The 16,666-nt window shown below is 49.0% G+C and overlaps 10 protein-coding genes across 10 annotated transcripts; 7 read left to right on the top strand and 3 right to left on the bottom strand.

Moving 5' to 3' along the window:
* Positions 1 to 381: 381 nt before the first annotated feature.
* YALI1_A14228g (uncharacterized protein) lies at positions 382 to 1,239 on the bottom strand (the record flags this gene model as incomplete). The annotated part of the gene is made up of 1 exon (XM_500057.2): positions 382 to 1,239. One exon carries the CDS (start codon positions 1,237 to 1,239, stop codon positions 382 to 384), a length of 858 nt encoding a protein of 285 aa, XP_500057.1.
* Positions 1,240 to 2,070: 831 nt separating this feature from the next.
* Positions 2,071 to 2,586, top strand: YALI1_A14237g (uncharacterized protein; the record flags this gene model as incomplete). Its single annotated transcript, XM_068281781.1, has 1 exon — positions 2,071 to 2,586. The coding sequence occupies one exon, from the start codon at positions 2,071 to 2,073 to the stop codon at positions 2,584 to 2,586; it is 516 nt and encodes a 171-aa protein (XP_068137882.1).
* Positions 2,587 to 3,274: 688 nt separating this feature from the next.
* Positions 3,275 to 4,333, bottom strand: YALI1_A14259g (uncharacterized protein; the record flags this gene model as incomplete). The annotated part of the gene is made up of 1 exon (XM_500058.3): positions 3,275 to 4,333. One exon carries the CDS (start codon positions 4,331 to 4,333, stop codon positions 3,275 to 3,277), a length of 1,059 nt encoding a protein of 352 aa, XP_500058.1.
* A 1,355-nt stretch (positions 4,334 to 5,688) lies between these two features.
* YALI1_A14274g (uncharacterized protein) lies at positions 5,689 to 6,042 on the bottom strand (the record flags this gene model as incomplete). Its single annotated transcript, XM_068281782.1, has 2 exons — positions 5,689 to 5,838; positions 5,881 to 6,042. 2 exons carry the CDS (start codon positions 6,040 to 6,042, stop codon positions 5,689 to 5,691), a joined length of 312 nt encoding a protein of 103 aa, XP_068137883.1.
* Positions 6,043 to 7,079: 1,037 nt separating this feature from the next.
* Positions 7,080 to 7,601, top strand: YALI1_A14287g (uncharacterized protein; the record flags this gene model as incomplete). The annotated part of the gene is made up of 1 exon (XM_500059.3): positions 7,080 to 7,601. The coding sequence occupies one exon, from the start codon at positions 7,080 to 7,082 to the stop codon at positions 7,599 to 7,601; it is 522 nt and encodes a 173-aa protein (XP_500059.1).
* A 36-nt stretch (positions 7,602 to 7,637) lies between these two features.
* Positions 7,638 to 7,997, top strand: YALI1_A14292g (uncharacterized protein; the record flags this gene model as incomplete). Its single annotated transcript, XM_068281783.1, has 2 exons — positions 7,638 to 7,713; positions 7,792 to 7,997. The coding sequence occupies 2 exons, from the start codon at positions 7,638 to 7,640 to the stop codon at positions 7,995 to 7,997; spliced, it is 282 nt and encodes a 93-aa protein (XP_068137884.1).
* Positions 7,998 to 8,898: 901 nt separating this feature from the next.
* Positions 8,899 to 10,227, top strand: YALI1_A14305g (uncharacterized protein; the record flags this gene model as incomplete). Its single annotated transcript, XM_500060.3, has 1 exon — positions 8,899 to 10,227. The coding sequence occupies one exon, from the start codon at positions 8,899 to 8,901 to the stop codon at positions 10,225 to 10,227; it is 1,329 nt and encodes a 442-aa protein (XP_500060.1).
* A 2,681-nt stretch (positions 10,228 to 12,908) lies between these two features.
* Positions 12,909 to 14,852, top strand: YALI1_A14345g (uncharacterized protein; the record flags this gene model as incomplete). The annotated part of the gene is made up of 1 exon (XM_500061.2): positions 12,909 to 14,852. The coding sequence occupies one exon, from the start codon at positions 12,909 to 12,911 to the stop codon at positions 14,850 to 14,852; it is 1,944 nt and encodes a 647-aa protein (XP_500061.1).
* Positions 14,853 to 15,257: 405 nt separating this feature from the next.
* On the top strand, positions 15,258 to 15,956 carry YALI1_A14368g (uncharacterized protein; the record flags this gene model as incomplete). The annotated part of the gene is made up of 1 exon (XM_500062.3): positions 15,258 to 15,956. The coding sequence occupies one exon, from the start codon at positions 15,258 to 15,260 to the stop codon at positions 15,954 to 15,956; it is 699 nt and encodes a 232-aa protein (XP_500062.2).
* A 129-nt stretch (positions 15,957 to 16,085) lies between these two features.
* YALI1_A14377g (uncharacterized protein) lies at positions 16,086 to 16,562 on the top strand (the record flags this gene model as incomplete). The annotated part of the gene is made up of 1 exon (XM_068281784.1): positions 16,086 to 16,562. One exon carries the CDS (start codon positions 16,086 to 16,088, stop codon positions 16,560 to 16,562), a length of 477 nt encoding a protein of 158 aa, XP_068137885.1.
* Between the last annotated feature and the right edge of the window lie 104 nt (positions 16,563 to 16,666).

A 16,666-nucleotide genomic window follows, 5' to 3' on the forward strand; every position in this document is an offset into this window, starting at 1 on the left:
AATCCCGATCCAATGATCATATAAATTATACCGTTCGAATCTCCGGGATGATAGCTTTGCATTGAAGTAGTCAACCCCGTTATAACGTATATGTGGCGTTAAGTAGATGAGTTGTCATGTCCACAATCAGTGCTTAAGTTACTCAAGGATGTCTATATCATACTTGTATATCTAAGGGAATGTCTACAGTAGAGGAAATGTCTACAACTCAAGCAAAAGAATTTATTGCGCATTTGAATGCGTACGTATCCGATGAATACTGATTGTGAAGATTATGGAAAATTATGTTACCGGGTCGATTGTCACTGCCGGCTTTTGATGTATTCAACCTGACGACCCTGCGGCCTGAGGAGTCTCTGTCTCATGGCCTCCGTGCCCAGTCTACTTTCTGTCGATGATTCGGCCGAGGTTGCCAAAGCAAATGGCGCCACAGAATAAGTTACTGGCGAGCCAGACGAGTCCAGCCCACTCACCGAGGCCCACGGGAATGACCCCAATGGCAGACATAACGGCGGCTCCAATCAGCGACGACACGGCCGCCAGTCCAAACCCGTTGCTGGTGGTATCCAGGAGGTACCACAGGAACGGGTTGAGCAGTGCCCAGATGACTGCCACCTCTGTGGTCGAGTGCCAATTGAGGTTTTTGACGCCGTAGGCCACGCCTAGGAACGCTCCCACGGTTCTGACCAACGAGCCCCACTTCTTATTGGGGCTGGATCCTCCATTTTTGGCCCGGATTCGCTGCAGACCCTTGGCGGGGGCGCTGGTAGACGGCTTGTACTTGTCGAGAAGAGGCAGACCCAGACCTAGAAGCACGCAGTGCACACCCCACATGGGGAGGGTCAGTTTGTCGGTGTCTCTTCGTGTGCCGACCTGTTTTTCGTAGAGAAAGTGGACGACACAGCCGTAGCCACAGCCCAGAACGAATAGTAGGGCCGTTTTGAACAGAGGCGAGTTGCCGAAGGAAAACCCGGTCTGTTTCGAGGGTTTCTTGATGGGCTTGGAGTCCCGTTTGCTGGGAGCTCGTTTTGTGTACGAGAACGACGATCGTCGTCGTTTGGGCGGTCCCTGGGCGTCTCTTCTGAGGGCGGCAAACTCGGGGGCGTCCAGTCGGCCCAATTCCACCGTTTCCGAGTCTTCGCCGTTGAGCTCCGAGAGGTTGGTCTGCGATCCAAATACTCCAAACAACGTGGATGTGGTCAGGTTCAGAAACGACTTGGAGTGGTCATTCGATTGCATTGTGATGTGTGATGTGATGACTGAGATCTGAGATGAGAGATGAGAGATGAGAGATGAGAAATGTGAGAAGACCGGGAAGGTGTGTATCTGATGACTATATCAGCTGATTGTGCTTGCGGACTGTGTATCGTTTGACTGGTTGTGTATCTCGTGGCAGCTCCGACAATAATGTATGGTGTCACTCTATCAGGATATGGTGCGTAATATATGCAGAGAAAAACCGACTTTGCGCTGACGTGAACGATGTATGCGAAAGTATCCAACTGTGTGGGCTGTTGCGTCGCTTTTGTGTCACTTTTTGCTCGAAAAACCGTCGGTCCAGTGTCAGGCAAGGATGCTGGTGGAACGAGTGTCTGCCTCTCTCGCTATCAAAGTAACCCCACATTAGGCCTCTCAGTCAACCTTATTTTTGAGACCTTTACGAGAAATAGTGGAAAATGCGGAAAATTGCGGAAAATTGAGTAAAATTGAGTAAAATTGAGGGGAAACGTGAAAAAATGCGTAAAAATGTGGGAAAATGTGGAAAATCAATGAAAATCAATGGAAATCGAAAACAGCCAGAAAATGCAACATATCAGCTCATTCTCTTTGCCCAAACGCCACTGTTTCACCACTTTCTGCCACACCTAAACCTCCCAAATGCAGTACAATATGTAGAAACCACCTCACAGTTCGTATCAATCGTATCGCATCTGTCGTAATAAATCAGACCATCTGTACTTGTACATTGTGGCGGTATTATTCGGCACGATTCCAATTCCAAAGGTTCCAGTCTCCCGAACCCATTTATTACCTCCCTCACACACATCGTACACACTCGCAATAACGAAGATGTACAGTAATCATGCTAAAAATAAAATAAAAATAAAAAATAAAGGGTCGTGTGCAGGGTCCGTTCCCATGACAACCGCTTCAAAACAAAGAATCGACAACTGTCATATCAGAGATAAATACATTCTACCGACTGTCAATTATACAGAAAACCCCTCGGCTTGTGTTGATTATTCCTCGTCCCCTTTTTGCCCTTTTTGCCCTTTTTCCTCAATTTTTGCGCCATTTTCAAAACCGACTTTTGCCACTGGAAATATCCTTAGCCGCACACAATATACACGGCTGAGACAGTGCGCTGAAATTCTTGTCTTGAGTTGCCCAGGTTACCCGGGGGAGGGGTCATGTGACCGGCCCTATTGTGATTACGTAATCTTAGTGTTGGTGGGCGGACATTTAGTGCATTCCGCACACTTGCCCACATTCTTGGTCTACAGATGGTTTGTGGTTGCGATTTTTCGATGGAATTACAATTTTGGCCATTATTCGATTTACAATTTTGACAATTTACAATTTTGACAATTTACAATTTTGACAATTTACAATTTCGGCAATTTACCGAAAAATACACCTCTTCAACCCCGCTTAACTCCGTTACATTTTGAACATGCAGCCGGCTTTCAACCAAACGCCATTTCTTGTGTTTCAGTGAGACGCTGCAGGGTTCAGTTGAGACATGTGTGTGGCAGGGGCAGTGCAGCAGTACATACAGAAATAGACGGAATTAAGGGGCTGTGGATAGGGGTATTTTGGGGAATTTGGGTGGAATAAATTTACTGGCAAAGTTGGGAAATTAAAATCATGGAATAAAAATAAGGAAAATCAGAATAATTGGATAAGGGAAATCAAAATAATTGGATAAGGGAAATCAAAATAATTGAGAAAGGGATGGTTGAGATAAATTGGTTATTCACAACAGCCGGTACTGTATGTACATTACTGGGTATCGATACACTATCTGTATCGTTCGTACTCATACTTGCATCGTACACATGCTTATGTCCACTCAACATCAATCCGATACACCCCAGTTTCTCAGCAACCCCTTCCACCATCTCCACACACTCTCTCTGTCCTATTCCCCCCTCCCTCGATTAAACATTATTCATTAGATAGGTGTTTTGTTGTGATATGCAATGTCGATTAGTGTCAGTGTCATGGTGTCCGAGGTCTACACATGTAGTAACCCCCGTGCGGTCAGTGGCTGTCAGTGACCATCCTTGCAGTCGCCCTTTGTAAAATCCTCCTTGGCAATACTCTTTATCGCCACAAGCCACTTTGTAAGATCGGGTTCCGAGTCCAACGAAAACCGGATGCGTTTGGCCGGCGTGATGAGCTGCATGCAGTACGGCTTGGACTTGGACAGCGGATCAAGCTCAACCACGTCCAAAAGCTGGTCCACGGCAATCGTCTTGATGGGCTTCTTGTGTTGGTGGGCCGAGTTCTGCGACTTGTAGAAGCTCAGCGAGTCCACCGTCAGAACCGCATACTGTCGCTGCCACTGGTTGTATCGTTTTTTGAGCCGAAGTAGCGGGCCCTCGGCGATCAGAGAGCTCTTGGACGGGCTCGGGGACGTGGGAGAGGTTGGCGAGGGGTCCGACGAATGAGGGGGGCTGTTTGTGGAGATCTTGGGGGGTTTGGTCTTGGGGTCTGTGGGGACAAACGAGTCGTGGAAATGCTGAAACTCGCCAATTGGGCTTTTGGACAGCGGCGACTTGTCTTCGTCCCACTCGCTCTGCGACGAAAAGACGTCGTCGCCGCTGTACTCGGTGTGCGAGTGTGTGGCGGCGTCCATGTGGGGGCTATGGGGGTGGTTGGAGTACGAGTGGAGCTGGGAATGGGGCGACGACACCAGGGCGGTATCCACGACGATGGGGATTTCCACGTGGCCCTTGGCGGTGGACGCTGCCCGTTCGCGTTTCTGGGCGTCCACGACATTGTCTGCCGCTCGCTTTCCCACCTCCTTGAGCTGGGCCACCCACGATTCGGCCTCCGCGCGGGAGTCGCTCTTGAAGTGGTGGTTGATGGACGACGTGAAGACGGCGAAGTTGACATCCTCCAGCAGCGCCACCGACATGATTTCCTCCGCCGGAATCACCCGCACCGGCTCGTATTCCCGCTCGTCCTTGTACACGGACAGCGCCTGGGCCCGCACCACCACCCACTGTTTTTTCCACGACTGAGTTAGAAACGACTGTTGCGACCACGCGGACGGCACACTCACCTTGCGCTTGGTCCGCACGTGTAACCATCCACTTTTATCCATTGTGGGTCTTTGTGTTTGTGACGGAGGAGCACATGTGTTGGTGGACCGGAAAGGCGACCGACTCTTGTCACCACCGGATCATGTGAGCTAGAGTTTGGGCAACTTTAACGGTAAGTGTAATTCCGAGCTTAAAGCCGCGGGGTGAATTTGTAACAAAACAAAATTTAAACAAAATTTAAAAAAAAATTAAAAAAGAAGATAATTATTGCACTGTGAAACGGAGAAAAGAAATAATAATATATGTATATATATATTTCGACGGCACTAACAACGGGAAAAGGCGTCTAAACAAAAGTGATTAGAGCAAAAGTGGCTAGAGCGCGGTTGGCGATGGAAAACGCCCCAAATGAGACTGTGGCATCCCCAAGTGTCTCCCCTTGCATCTCCGCTTTCAATGCCCCTTTCGGCTGGTGTCTCTTGTCCCTTTTTTTCGGACTTGTTCACTTGTGCCTACATTATGTGCAGACGTTGTTGAGGTGCGTTAAGCAAAGCAACCGAATGCGAGTGAGACGAGTGAGACGAGTTGGAAGAGTGAGTTGGATGAGTGATTGGAAGAGTGATAGGAAGAGTTGGATGAGTGTTAGGAAGAGTGAGTGGAAGAGTTGGACGAGTCAACGTCTCGCCGCGGCGATAGCCACTATTCATTGGACTTGACCTTCTGCTGAGGCTGGAGTATGGAACTTGCACCATGAGTATGAGTATACTCGCATGGTGCTGTACTTGATCGCACTGTACTCGATCTCACTGTACTCGATCTCACTGTACTCATTCGCCTCGTTCGTTACCCTCCGAACAATCGCCTCTACCATCGACCGTCTCCCGTCCCCGTCCCCGTCCCCGTCTACCGTCTACCGTACTTGAGCATCTCAACATCAGCATCAGCATCTTAGACCAAGATAAACTTGTACAGTAGCTTGTAGCTAATTTGTGGGGTATCAATGGAGCCAACAGTACAATGCTCCAACGATAGCACCACCATTACCACCACCATTACCATCCTTTTCACTCTCCCTCTCCGACCGATCCAGACCGCTACAACCACAATAGAGCTCATTCAACCGGCAACCCAACCAACTCAATCCCGTGCAAATTTGCCGCAATTCCACCACAAACCTGTGCCAACCCCCGGAACATGGCAGAATGCAAGCACCTCCGCGAAAAGAAAGACTCTGTCGACCCGAACGGTTCGGAAAGTCGCCCGAGCTCGTCCAACGGCGTCTTTGAGCCGCACAATTCGTGTCTTTCAACTCCCCAAACCCCCAGAGCCCCGAGCAACTCTTGCTGTCAAGTCGGGATCTCCATCTCGAGTCTAACAGAGTTGCTATGTTCCAGACCGGGTAGCGGTCCAGTGCGATTTATCCGCAAGTAGGTTGCTGTGAGTCATCGCATTTTGTTGCCAAGATTGTTCGTTCGAGCTCTGGAGGGTAGCGGTTGGTGACTAAGCAGGGGGAGGGGTTGGGGATAAAAGGGCCGAAACGGGTCACGGAGCAGACATACAGACACCGCTGGAATCAGCTCGTCCGGGGCTACGTGGTGATATATGATACTGCTGGCGGTATTGTCGGATCATCGTTTTGGACGTGTTCCGAAGTAATTGCAGGTTCGGTTCGGTTCCTAGTGCTCGGTCTGGTTGTTAAGCGACCGATTAAGCGATATGAATCGGAAATGAAATAAATCACAAAAAAAGGAATTAAATATTGAAAAGACATTCGTACCAGGCTGTTTACGCAGCAAAAGTGGTGTGGTTTGGACGAGGTTGCATTACAAGTGAAAAAGAAATGATTGAAGAGTCAATTGAAAAAAGAAATAAATACAGAAAATGGACATCTGCAGTTTGTGAAAATGTCGGGGGCAGAAAAAATGGAGAAAAAACATGAAAATATTGGAAATAAACAATATTTCCGCGGATTAAAGCAGGTTGTGCAAAATGTAGAAATTTAGGAAATATAGAAATTTAGAAAAATGCAGAAATTACTCAAAATGCATAAATTCTGGGGAATTTCCGAAATTGTTCGGAAAAGGCAAAAAATCGGGAACATCAAAAAATTTGGAAAATGAAGAAATTACGGAAAATGAAAAAATTACGGAAAATGCAGAAATTATGGAAATTGGAATTACGGAAAATGACGAAAAATATGAGAAATATGGGAAATGCAAAAAAATTGAAAATCACACGGAAAAGAGAAAACAAAATACAACTACCGTTTATACCCATACTCCATCTCATACTCGTAGAATTATTTTCTTATGAAACAAATTATATTGATTACGTCATGGCATTCAGAACAACACCACTCCTTGCTTACATCTGTTGCAAGTACGCTATGTACCTCCTGCACACTCATAATCTCATAATCTTCCTCACCCTCAGCCTCACGTGACTTCTACAAACATGACTAAACAATCGCCTCCCTAGAATCTCACCCACCTTCAACCACGTGCTGTTGAAGAACTGATTCACCAATCACATCTATCTCAACTTTATTTCCCCACCTGAATCGTCGCGGATATGAATACATCTTTTTGTCCAGACATCCAATTGTGGATCTGAAAAGTTCATTTTGTTCCTCTCTTTCTCTTCTCCACGCTCATATTTTTATCTTCTCATTAACCCCTCTACATGCCCCTCTAATGTTCATTTCAATTCCCCTCCACGTGCAGTGACGTGCATGTATTACGCTCGCAAGCCACCGTTCATATATATCTGGTAGAACCGAGTAGAATTCGTTCTTCTTCATACACCACCATGAAGTTCTACTACCACGACAACGACTCCAGCGTCGACCAGTGTGCGCCCCACGACTCGGGCGAGCCCGTGACGGCGGAGCAGCTGGAGAAAATCGGCGTTCTGGCGTTCCACTACCCCGATGTTGAGGACGTGAACCGTCTGGCCAAGGAGCGAAAGTACACAAACCGAGACGAGGTGACCATCACTCCAGAGGCGATGGGCGGCCAGGAAAACTACGAGAAGAAGCTCAAGGTCTTCTACGAGGAGCATCTGCACGAGGACGAGGAGATTCGGTACATTTTGGACGGCGAGGGATACTTTGACGTTCGAGACAAGGACGACCGATGGATTCGGGCCCAGCTCAATGCCGGCGACCTGCTGATTCTGCCCAGCGGCATCTACCATCGGTTCACTTTGTCTGAGAAGAACTATGTCCACACCATGCGATTGTTTCAGGCCGAGCCCAAGTGGGTCGCTTTGCCCCGACCTGTGGACAACAATCCTTATCGACAGGAGTACGTCAAGGCCATTTCTGCTTAGGATGGACATACTGAGCACTGCCCAGTAGTGTCATAGATGCCGAGCGTGTCGGAGATGCCGAGCAGTGTCATAGATGCCGAGCGTGTCGGAGATGTCGAGCAGTGTCGGAGATGTCGAGCGGTGTTGTGAGTTTTAACCAGGGCACCTGAAACCCATCCAAGTTACATGGACTCTTGTTACATTACTTGAGACAATGTCGATCTGTACTGGGTACAGTACTGTGAGTTGCTACATCAATCGAACCACTACTGTCGACTGAACTGTTGTTTTCCTGGCGTTGAACTTGAGCAGATCAATAAATTATTCTTATCGTGGACTGTACACTCTTTTGAAAGGCGCCAGAGCATAAAGTGTCACCTTTACTGGGATTTGGGCAAACACCAGGTTGCTGACTAACTTTTTAGTCCAGTTTGAACCTGTTCAGCACCTGTCAATCGACCTTGGAGATACCCGAAATCCCGAGTCTCTACTACATCCTTGTATTCATCTAACCACAGGAAATTTACTTGTACGAAAGAACAGCCCTTAACAGTCATCTGCCCTACTTGTCGTCATTGAGTTGTTTATTGATCAATAATAGGACGGAAGAGATATCAAACCGCGATTGCCAGTCACCCAGGGTTAGTGTATCAACTCCAACTTGAATGAACATATTCTATTTGAAGGACCTATATCTTCTCAGATATTTCACTTGTACTAGACCACAGTTCCACATTTTTATAACTCTTTTTTTTCGTAACTTGTTAAATTTATTTTTATTTATTTATTTTTTATTTATATTTATTTATATTTATTTTATATTTATTTTATATTTATTTATATTTTATTTATATTTATTTATATTTATTTTATAGTTACTTACGATTTATATATATATAATACATATTTAACATAATACATTGCCACCTCAACTAAATCCCAACAAAACCAAACTAAAATACAACCCAAAACCAACGAACCCCACAAAATTAAAATTCACAAATCCAATCGTTAATGTAGCGTTACATCAACTTCTAATCATCCTGTACTGCCAATTTGATTTCTATAAAATAGGTCGAAAATATGTTAAAAAATACCAAATCAAAACAAGTCTTGCCACAAAACCAACATATCCGCCCTAACCCTAAAACCGAAAACCCTAACCTCCATTTCAACCGATTTCCACCGCTTCACCTCATTCAGAACACCTGCAGCTACGCTTCCCTCATGCACCCAAACCTAACCCCACACCGAAACATCTCCGACAGTAACCGCCGTAACCACACACCACTAAAAAGATCTCTTCGTACATTCAACCATGACGGCCTTCCCCGAATCGTGCCAACCGCCACGTGACGGATTGCCACGTGAGCCGCTGCTGTGGATGGTGTTTGGGTCACGTGACGAGATCACGCCGCACCTGGTGAGCACATGTCTTGTCAAGGGCGATCGGGTTTTTGTGGTGGAGTGGACCGAGACTGGCGATACCCGTCCTGAGATCAACATTTCGACTGTCACTTTGAATGGGTTACCCGGTCCTATTATTGAGGCGCGTGCCTCGATTCCCATGGCCGTTTTCCCCGGAGGAGGCGAGAACATTGTCAATGAGCTGCTCAACCGATGTATGGTGATTTTTGGAATTCTGCCGCAGGTTGTCGTCAACTTGGAGGAGCACGGATTGGTGGGGCCTGGCGAATCGCAGCATGAGCACGAGCTGCGCTCTACCTTTTCGCACAACTTTGGGCGGGTATTCATCGTTTGCAGGGCGATTTTAGCGGCTTGGAAAAACCGAAACTGCACAGACAAACGAGTGATCATCAACAAGACGGGAACTCTGGGTATTCTGGGCGCCCCGGGCCTGGGAGCCTTGTGTGCGTCTCAGTTTGCCATTGACGGCTTCTCCGAGACCCTGGCTCTGGAAAATGAAGGGTTCGCTAATGTGGTCATTTTGGAATCTTCAATGCTGCATGAACGGGGTCGAAATCCCGTGGCGGCGCTGGTGGACAGCGATATGGGAAGCCCGATAATTGCAAGCAGCCCGATGAGCCATCACTCGGCCTTGGTCGGAAGTCCGCTGAACAACCATTCTCCCACGAGCAACCAGACCCCCCTCAACCCCCAGCATTCGCCCGTCATGAACAACATGACGCCCGTGCACCATTCACAGACACCAATGAGTCAACGCAGCCCCATGAGTCAACATAGTCCTTTGACGCGTTCAGAAACGCCCCTAACGTCGCTGTTGCAACCCCCGTTGCCGGCAGTGGAAGAACGGCAGTTGCCAGCCGCATACGCGGACTCGGCAGCCATATACGGGCTTCTTATTGCCCAGCAGCTGCGCGAAAAACGACCCATTCCACCTCACGTGACGTATGTGCCCTGCACCAAGCCGCGTGTTGAAGACGAGCCTGTGGTTCCCAAGAAGCGCAAAGCGGAGGAACCGCCTCCGGCAGTGCCCAGAGATAGCACCGAGGTTTCTTTTGTTGATCTGGTGGCCGCGACCGTTTGGGAGGCTGCTCATTGTGCCAATCCTCCTCTTCGGTTGTGTTTGGGAAGACAGGCGGTCAAGCTACACAAGGAGAAGCTACGACTCAATGTGGAAGAGATTGAGGACTGGAAGTATCTGTATGGACATTGGGAAGATTGACGGCATTGGCGTCCTGTAAATAATATTTATATGGTGGAATTGGTGGTGTGATTGCCTTGTCCAGTATAGAGCAATCAGTGACAGTGGGGTATGGGGAGAGGACCTATTGACGGTGGTGTATGTGAGGAGCAATCAAATACGGTGGTGTGTGTTTCAGATCAGAAATAGCTGGTCATATATGAAACAACTGGAGTTGTGCTGCTAACAACAAACTCGTTAGTAAGCCTTCAACTTGAACAGATCTCGACATTGTAACATTCAAGTTGGACAGGACTGGGTATTGTAGCATTCAAAACGGGCAGAACACTTTTTCAACTGATGAATGAATTACAAGGACTTGTATTGTAAACAGTATACGACGGTTGACCCATAAATTCCCTCCCCGAATGAGTGGAACAGGTGATAACCGACGATAACAGACATTAGGGTCTATTATGGCATCGGGATTGTTTCTTTTGGTAGAAACACCTACAGAAACCTCATAAACAGTCCTCTACATGTAGTAATAGTCGAATATCGATCGTACTTGTAGAGCCCAGGAGTGGACTTGTATTGTCGTAACACTTGGTGTTAGGAACCAGACTCTGAGATAGAAACATTGGCACTTGTACTGACCTCTGACTATAGTGAGATCAGTACTTAGACTGATGGTTCCAATCATTTATGAGTTATTTATCTGGTCTGGGATCTCTTGTGAATATTAATCACGAACTCCAAACAAGCCTGATGTGCACTGCTATGGAACTAGAGTCCTTGGACAAGGTTGTAAGAGTTAACTAAATGTCAATTGGTATACTTAGGTTTCCTGTAGATTTAATATGTTTCAAGAATCATACTCACGGTAGTCAACAATTCAATAGACTCGTACTTGAGCCTGTAACAAAGATAAACAGTACCAGTAGAATGGACTCGGATTCGGGCTTTACAGAAGAACATATGACAACCCTTCTCCAATTGTGCTTCCCATAACCCTCTCATTTCCCTTCTAGACCGGATAAACATTATCTTTTTATGTTTTTATTTTTTATTTTTTTTTTATTATTATTTTTTTATTCTTTTTAGTAAGCACAGTTTGAAGGGCGTATTATATAATCAATGTATGTCCAAGAATAAAAAGAAAAATACAAACTTAGTCATCACATATAATGACCCTAGCGAGGTTTGAACCGCGGTTAGTTCGGAATCCCCCTTGATGACATCGGATCAATCAGAACGGCAGTTCAATCCGTCTTGTGCTGGGTTTTTCCCACCCATTTTATTGTCCCCGTTTTCCTCCACCATTTCCACCAATTACTAAATATCCCACGGGCGAACTATCAAAACTTCCTCCTAATCTCCGAAACCCCACCCAAACACCCCTGCTCAAACATAGCCACAATACCGCTCTTAGCGCGCTCCGTGCGCATCGACCCTCATCCCTCACCCCTATTCCACAGACTCACCCGTTCAAGTCTTGCCACAACAGTTCCAACATGTCCAACACTCCAGTTCCGCCAGCTTTCCGCATCACCACATGCGGGTTAGGGTATAAAAAGTGGCGTTTAGGGCTCTACAGGAGAGGCCAGACAATCTTGGACTCTTGGCCGCCATTGGCTGGGACATTATCTCCCACCTCTTTTAGGCGTTTATTTTAGACTCGGCGTATACAAGTACCTGGGAACTCTAATCCCACCCCTTACCCTAAACTGCCAGCGTGAGAAACATGACAACGTCATACAGTAGCCACTTCTAAACTTTAGAGTTTCGGAGCCTATTTCAAAAATCACTCTATTTAGACGGACAAAGCTTAAATAAGGTTGAGCGTCAGAGTGCCCCCTCTTGGGGTCCCCCCCACTTGTTTTTCGACGATGGTGAGAATAAGGTTGGGCCCTAACCCACGCCAACCCAACGGGGCATGACAGCCATCTTTTAGAATTACCCGACCTTGCACTACATCTTTGGAGCTTGTTTCTCACACAACACAGCACTACTCATTTTCAGCGCTGCAGGTGTATCATCGACAATTGGCAATTGTGCTTGAGCCATCAACGAGTTGTACAATAGGACCAGGTGAGTACGAGACCGGAGCGCGTCGACGCAGACGATGACGAGACGCACACAGATGCAGAATCCCCGACACCGGCGAACGGCCCCAAGCCGGCCTTCTTGTAATGTTTTTTGCTTCCCGTGACACGACAAGATACACGACATCAGAACGGAACACGAGACCCGAACATGACGACACAGAGATAATGCCACGTGGATGGATTGGCGATGGAGTTGGATGGTGGCGATGGAGTTGGATGATGGCGATGGAGGTCGGATGATGGCCGTCTGCGATGCATGATTGGTGATGATGGATGGTGGTGGTGGTGGTGGTGAAGGGTAATCGGTGATGATGGGTTCACAAGACCCAAAAGAGGGCATTCATCACGTCTTGGCGATTGGAACGCGTCATCGTCGGACAATGACGCTTGGAGTCCATCCTAACACGTGTCCGCAGTTGTGTTGTCCATCTTATCGCCATTTTTAATCGCCATCTTATCGCCATCTTATCGCCATCTTACCTCCGCCATCTTTAGCCATCTCTTTCTCTGCCCTTGCCTCTGCCCTTATCTCTGCCATCCATGAATCATCGAATCTGCATCACCCGTCAGCCTCTTGGGTCATAGGTCACACCAGACTCTACAATACTAACCCAGATGAGCTTCCCCCAACAAGTAATAGCGCCGGGCCAACGGCTCAACGAGCTTCTGGAGGCCATCAAACAGGAGTTCGACTCCGTGACCAACGAGGCGTCCGTCTACCGGCTGCACAAGGACGAGTTTGACGTCAAGGTGAACCAGCAGACGTCAGATCTGGGCCAGATTCGACAGTCGGTCTACGAGCTAGAAATGGCGCACCGAAAGATGAAGGAGCGCTACGAGGAGGAAATCATGCGGCTCAAGAGCGAGCTGGAGGCCCGAGGTGGACCCGCTGCGAACCCCGCACACTCCCAGCAGCAGCAACAGCAGCAACAGCAACAGCAGCAACAGCAGCAGCAGAACCAGCAGGCACAGGACCAACAAGCACGGGCCGCGCAACAACAGGCAGCCCAGCAGCAGGCCCTCGCCCAGCAGCAGGCCGCCCAGCAGCAGGCTCTGGCCCAACAGCAGGCCCAGGCTCAACAGCAGGCCCAGGCCCAGGCCCACCACATGGGTGGTGTGCCCCCTTCGCAAGGACAGCCCCCGTCGCTGCTGCGTCCATCATCCAACGTGTTCAGCGGCATCATGTCCGGTCAGCCCGGCACCTCTTCTCTGGCTCCCCCGCAGGGACAGCCCGGTCAGCCCCAGCCTGGTCAGCCCCAACCTGGTCAACCCCAGCCCTACTCCGGCTACGTGGGTGCTAACGGCTACACGTCTTCGCCACATAACGGACCCCCCGTCATCAGCGCAATGGCCTCGCCCAACAGCAAGAAGCGACAGGTGTCGACCCCCGTTCCCGGCAAGGCGTCTCCCCAGGTGGCCCCCCAAGAGATGCAACAGCAGCAGCAACAGCAGGGCCCTCCACAGCAGCAGCAACCTCCCCAGCAGCAGCAACAGAGCCCCGAAGAGATGGGCAACTACCTGGGCGACATGGACATTGAGCGGGTACCTCCGGAGCTCAAAAAACAAAAGGCCGACTGGTTTGTCGTTTACAACCAGCGAGCACCACGGCTGCTGGACGTGGATATTGTGCAGTCGCTGGACCACAACTCTGTAGTGTGCTGTGTGCGGTTCTCCGCTGACGGCAAGTACATTGCCACTGGCTGTAACCGATCTGCCCAGATTTTCGACGTGCAGACTGGCCAGCTCATCTGCCGGCTGCAGGACGACTCGGTCGACCGAGAAGGCGACCTGTACATCCGGTCCGTGTGTTTCTCGCCGGACGGTAAGTACCTGGCCACCGGCGCCGAGGACAAGCAGATCCGAGTGTGGGACATTAAATCTCAGAGCATACGGCACGTGTTCACTGGCCACGAGCAGGACATTTACTCGCTGGACTTTTCGCGAAACGGCCGACACATTGCCTCTGGCTCTGGCGACCGCACAGTCCGAATGTGGGATATTGAGAGCGGCCAGTGTACTCTAACCCTGTCGATCGAGGACGGCGTCACCACGGTGGCCATCTCGCCCGACGGCAAGTTTGTGGCTGCAGGCAGCTTGGACAAGTCTGTGCGAATCTGGGACACCTCTACCGGTTTCCTGGTTGAGCGTCTGGAGGCCCCTGATGGACACAAGGACTCCGTCTATAGTGTAGCTTTCACCCCCAACGGTATGGATCTTGTTTCCGGCTCGCTGGACAAGACGATCAAGCTGTGGGAGCTGCAGGCTCCTCGAGGCATTCAGGCCAACCAGCGAGGAGGCGTCTGCGTCAAGACGCTGTGTGGACACAAGGACTTTGTTCTGAGTGTGGCCAGCACGCTGGATGGGCAGTGGATTCTTTCCGGCTCCAAGGACCGGGGTGTGCAATTCTGGGACCCTCGAACGGGCCAGGTGCAACTCATGCTGCAGGGTCATCGAAATTCGGTCATCAGTGTGGCTCCTAGTCCCATGGGCGGGTTGTTTGCTACTGGAAGTGGAGATTGCAAGGCTCGAATCTGGCGATACTTTCCTGTCAACAGATAATCCTGGGCGGTCGCGAGGCCGGACGGGTGTCTGGCAGTTAACAAAGACATTAGATGTCTGGATGAAGCCTGCTCCGTTTGCACGCAATCTAGGGAAGACAGGGCTATGTAGTGTATAAAATTTTGTGGTATTATTATTAGACAAACATGGAGTTGTAGTGGTGGAGTATATGCGAGTGCAATACTGTATGTACTTGTTGACGATGGGGTATCAACGTGCTATGTATACTTGTACTCGTTCATGTTTACCCTCTTCAGACAGCTGGTGTTGACGTTTTGGTCATGTGAATGAAGATACCGGGTGGAGCCGAAAAGTGGAGCTGAAAATGTCCCCACTTTTCAACTCAGCTCGGTTTCTGCTCTCTTGGTTTTTGTCTGTGATTACTCTAACGCCAGCCTCTCTCTAATGTCCACTCATTCGCCACTTACCATGAATGGCTCTGGACCTTGTTTGCTCAATAGCTCCACGGCTCCCCGTGGTCCCCATGTTATTGATGCTCTCGGCACCTTTGTTGGCAACGGCTCACGGAGATCAGCAGCTCCACCCAGCCCGCTGGCCAATGCCACCACCATCAACGCGGCCAACGTCAACCCGTCCAACTCGGGCCTCAACCAGCCGCCGCAGGTCATGTCTCTCAACGAGCTGCTTGAAGTGCACAACGATCCGCAGCTCGACGCGCGACTGCCTCCCGAGAACCCCAACCGGCCCGTGATCCGCCACCAGCGCGAGATTCTGTACGGCAAGTGGAACATTGGCCCGTCACGGGCCGACAGACTGGCAGCCAAGATTCGCAACAAGTTTGGCCCCACGGCACGCAAACGACGCAAGGCCATCAGAGAAGACGAGAAGAAAAAGGCCCTTGAAGAACAGCCGCCAAAATACATGCTCACGGACTTCCACCATCAGCTGGTGCAGGAGATGCGAGTAGTGATTGAGAACCAGGAGGCGGTTTTGGAGCAGCTCACGAACCTGTTGTATCAAAAGGACGCCGAAATCGAGAAGATGCATTACGACATGATGTTGGTCTCCACTCCGCCAAATGGGACCCTCGCTAGTATTCGGGAGGAGCCCGTGAGGCGGTTTGGCGGAGGTTGTCGTGAGTAGTGTTTCAGTGGTGATAGGACCCTCGCCAGTGGTGGGAGGAGCCGTTCTCAAGAGGCATGGTCATACGTGTGGGTCCACCAAACCGCATTATCAGGGCGTATATGAGGCATCTGTGAACTAGATTGAGGTATGTTAGCTACAAGTAATGGACAAGTTGAGTGTTCATTCATCCAGAATGTTTCAAAGGCCTGTTACTTCTCTACAAGTACAGGAACAGATATGAGCACAATCACAAGCACGAAAGTGACCAGAATTCAAATCAATTCCATCATCTCCTCGTTTCAATCTTCCACCATTTTCACTCGAACCTGTTCTTTGACCAATAACATCTTATGTCTTCTGAATTGGATGGACATAACTGGATCACGTCAAACCGAGCAGAGAGAATTCCAGTCAGTGAGCAGGTTCAAGCACGTCATGGAACGACTATTTTACAAGTACTTGTACTTGTACTTGTACAATATACCAGGTCAATTGAACTTCAAGATTCGTCAGTCGGAAAACGTGAAAGATATCACTCACCTCTTATTCACCCTAATTCACCTTCTTGCTCACATCCATACATCTGCCGACTCCGTACTAACCCAGAATAGCCGCTACTACTGACAACGAAAACAGTAATATTGGGAAATACTTCCGACAACCAACAAAACATCGGAGAACTCCAAACCTAACGTTCACTGATCCACTGAAATCCACTCTCCGAAGAT

Source organism: Yarrowia lipolytica, chromosome 1A, assembly GCF_001761485.1.
Source record: "Yarrowia lipolytica chromosome 1A, complete sequence".
Lineage (NCBI taxonomy): Eukaryota > Fungi > Ascomycota > Dipodascomycetes > Dipodascales > Yarrowia > Yarrowia lipolytica.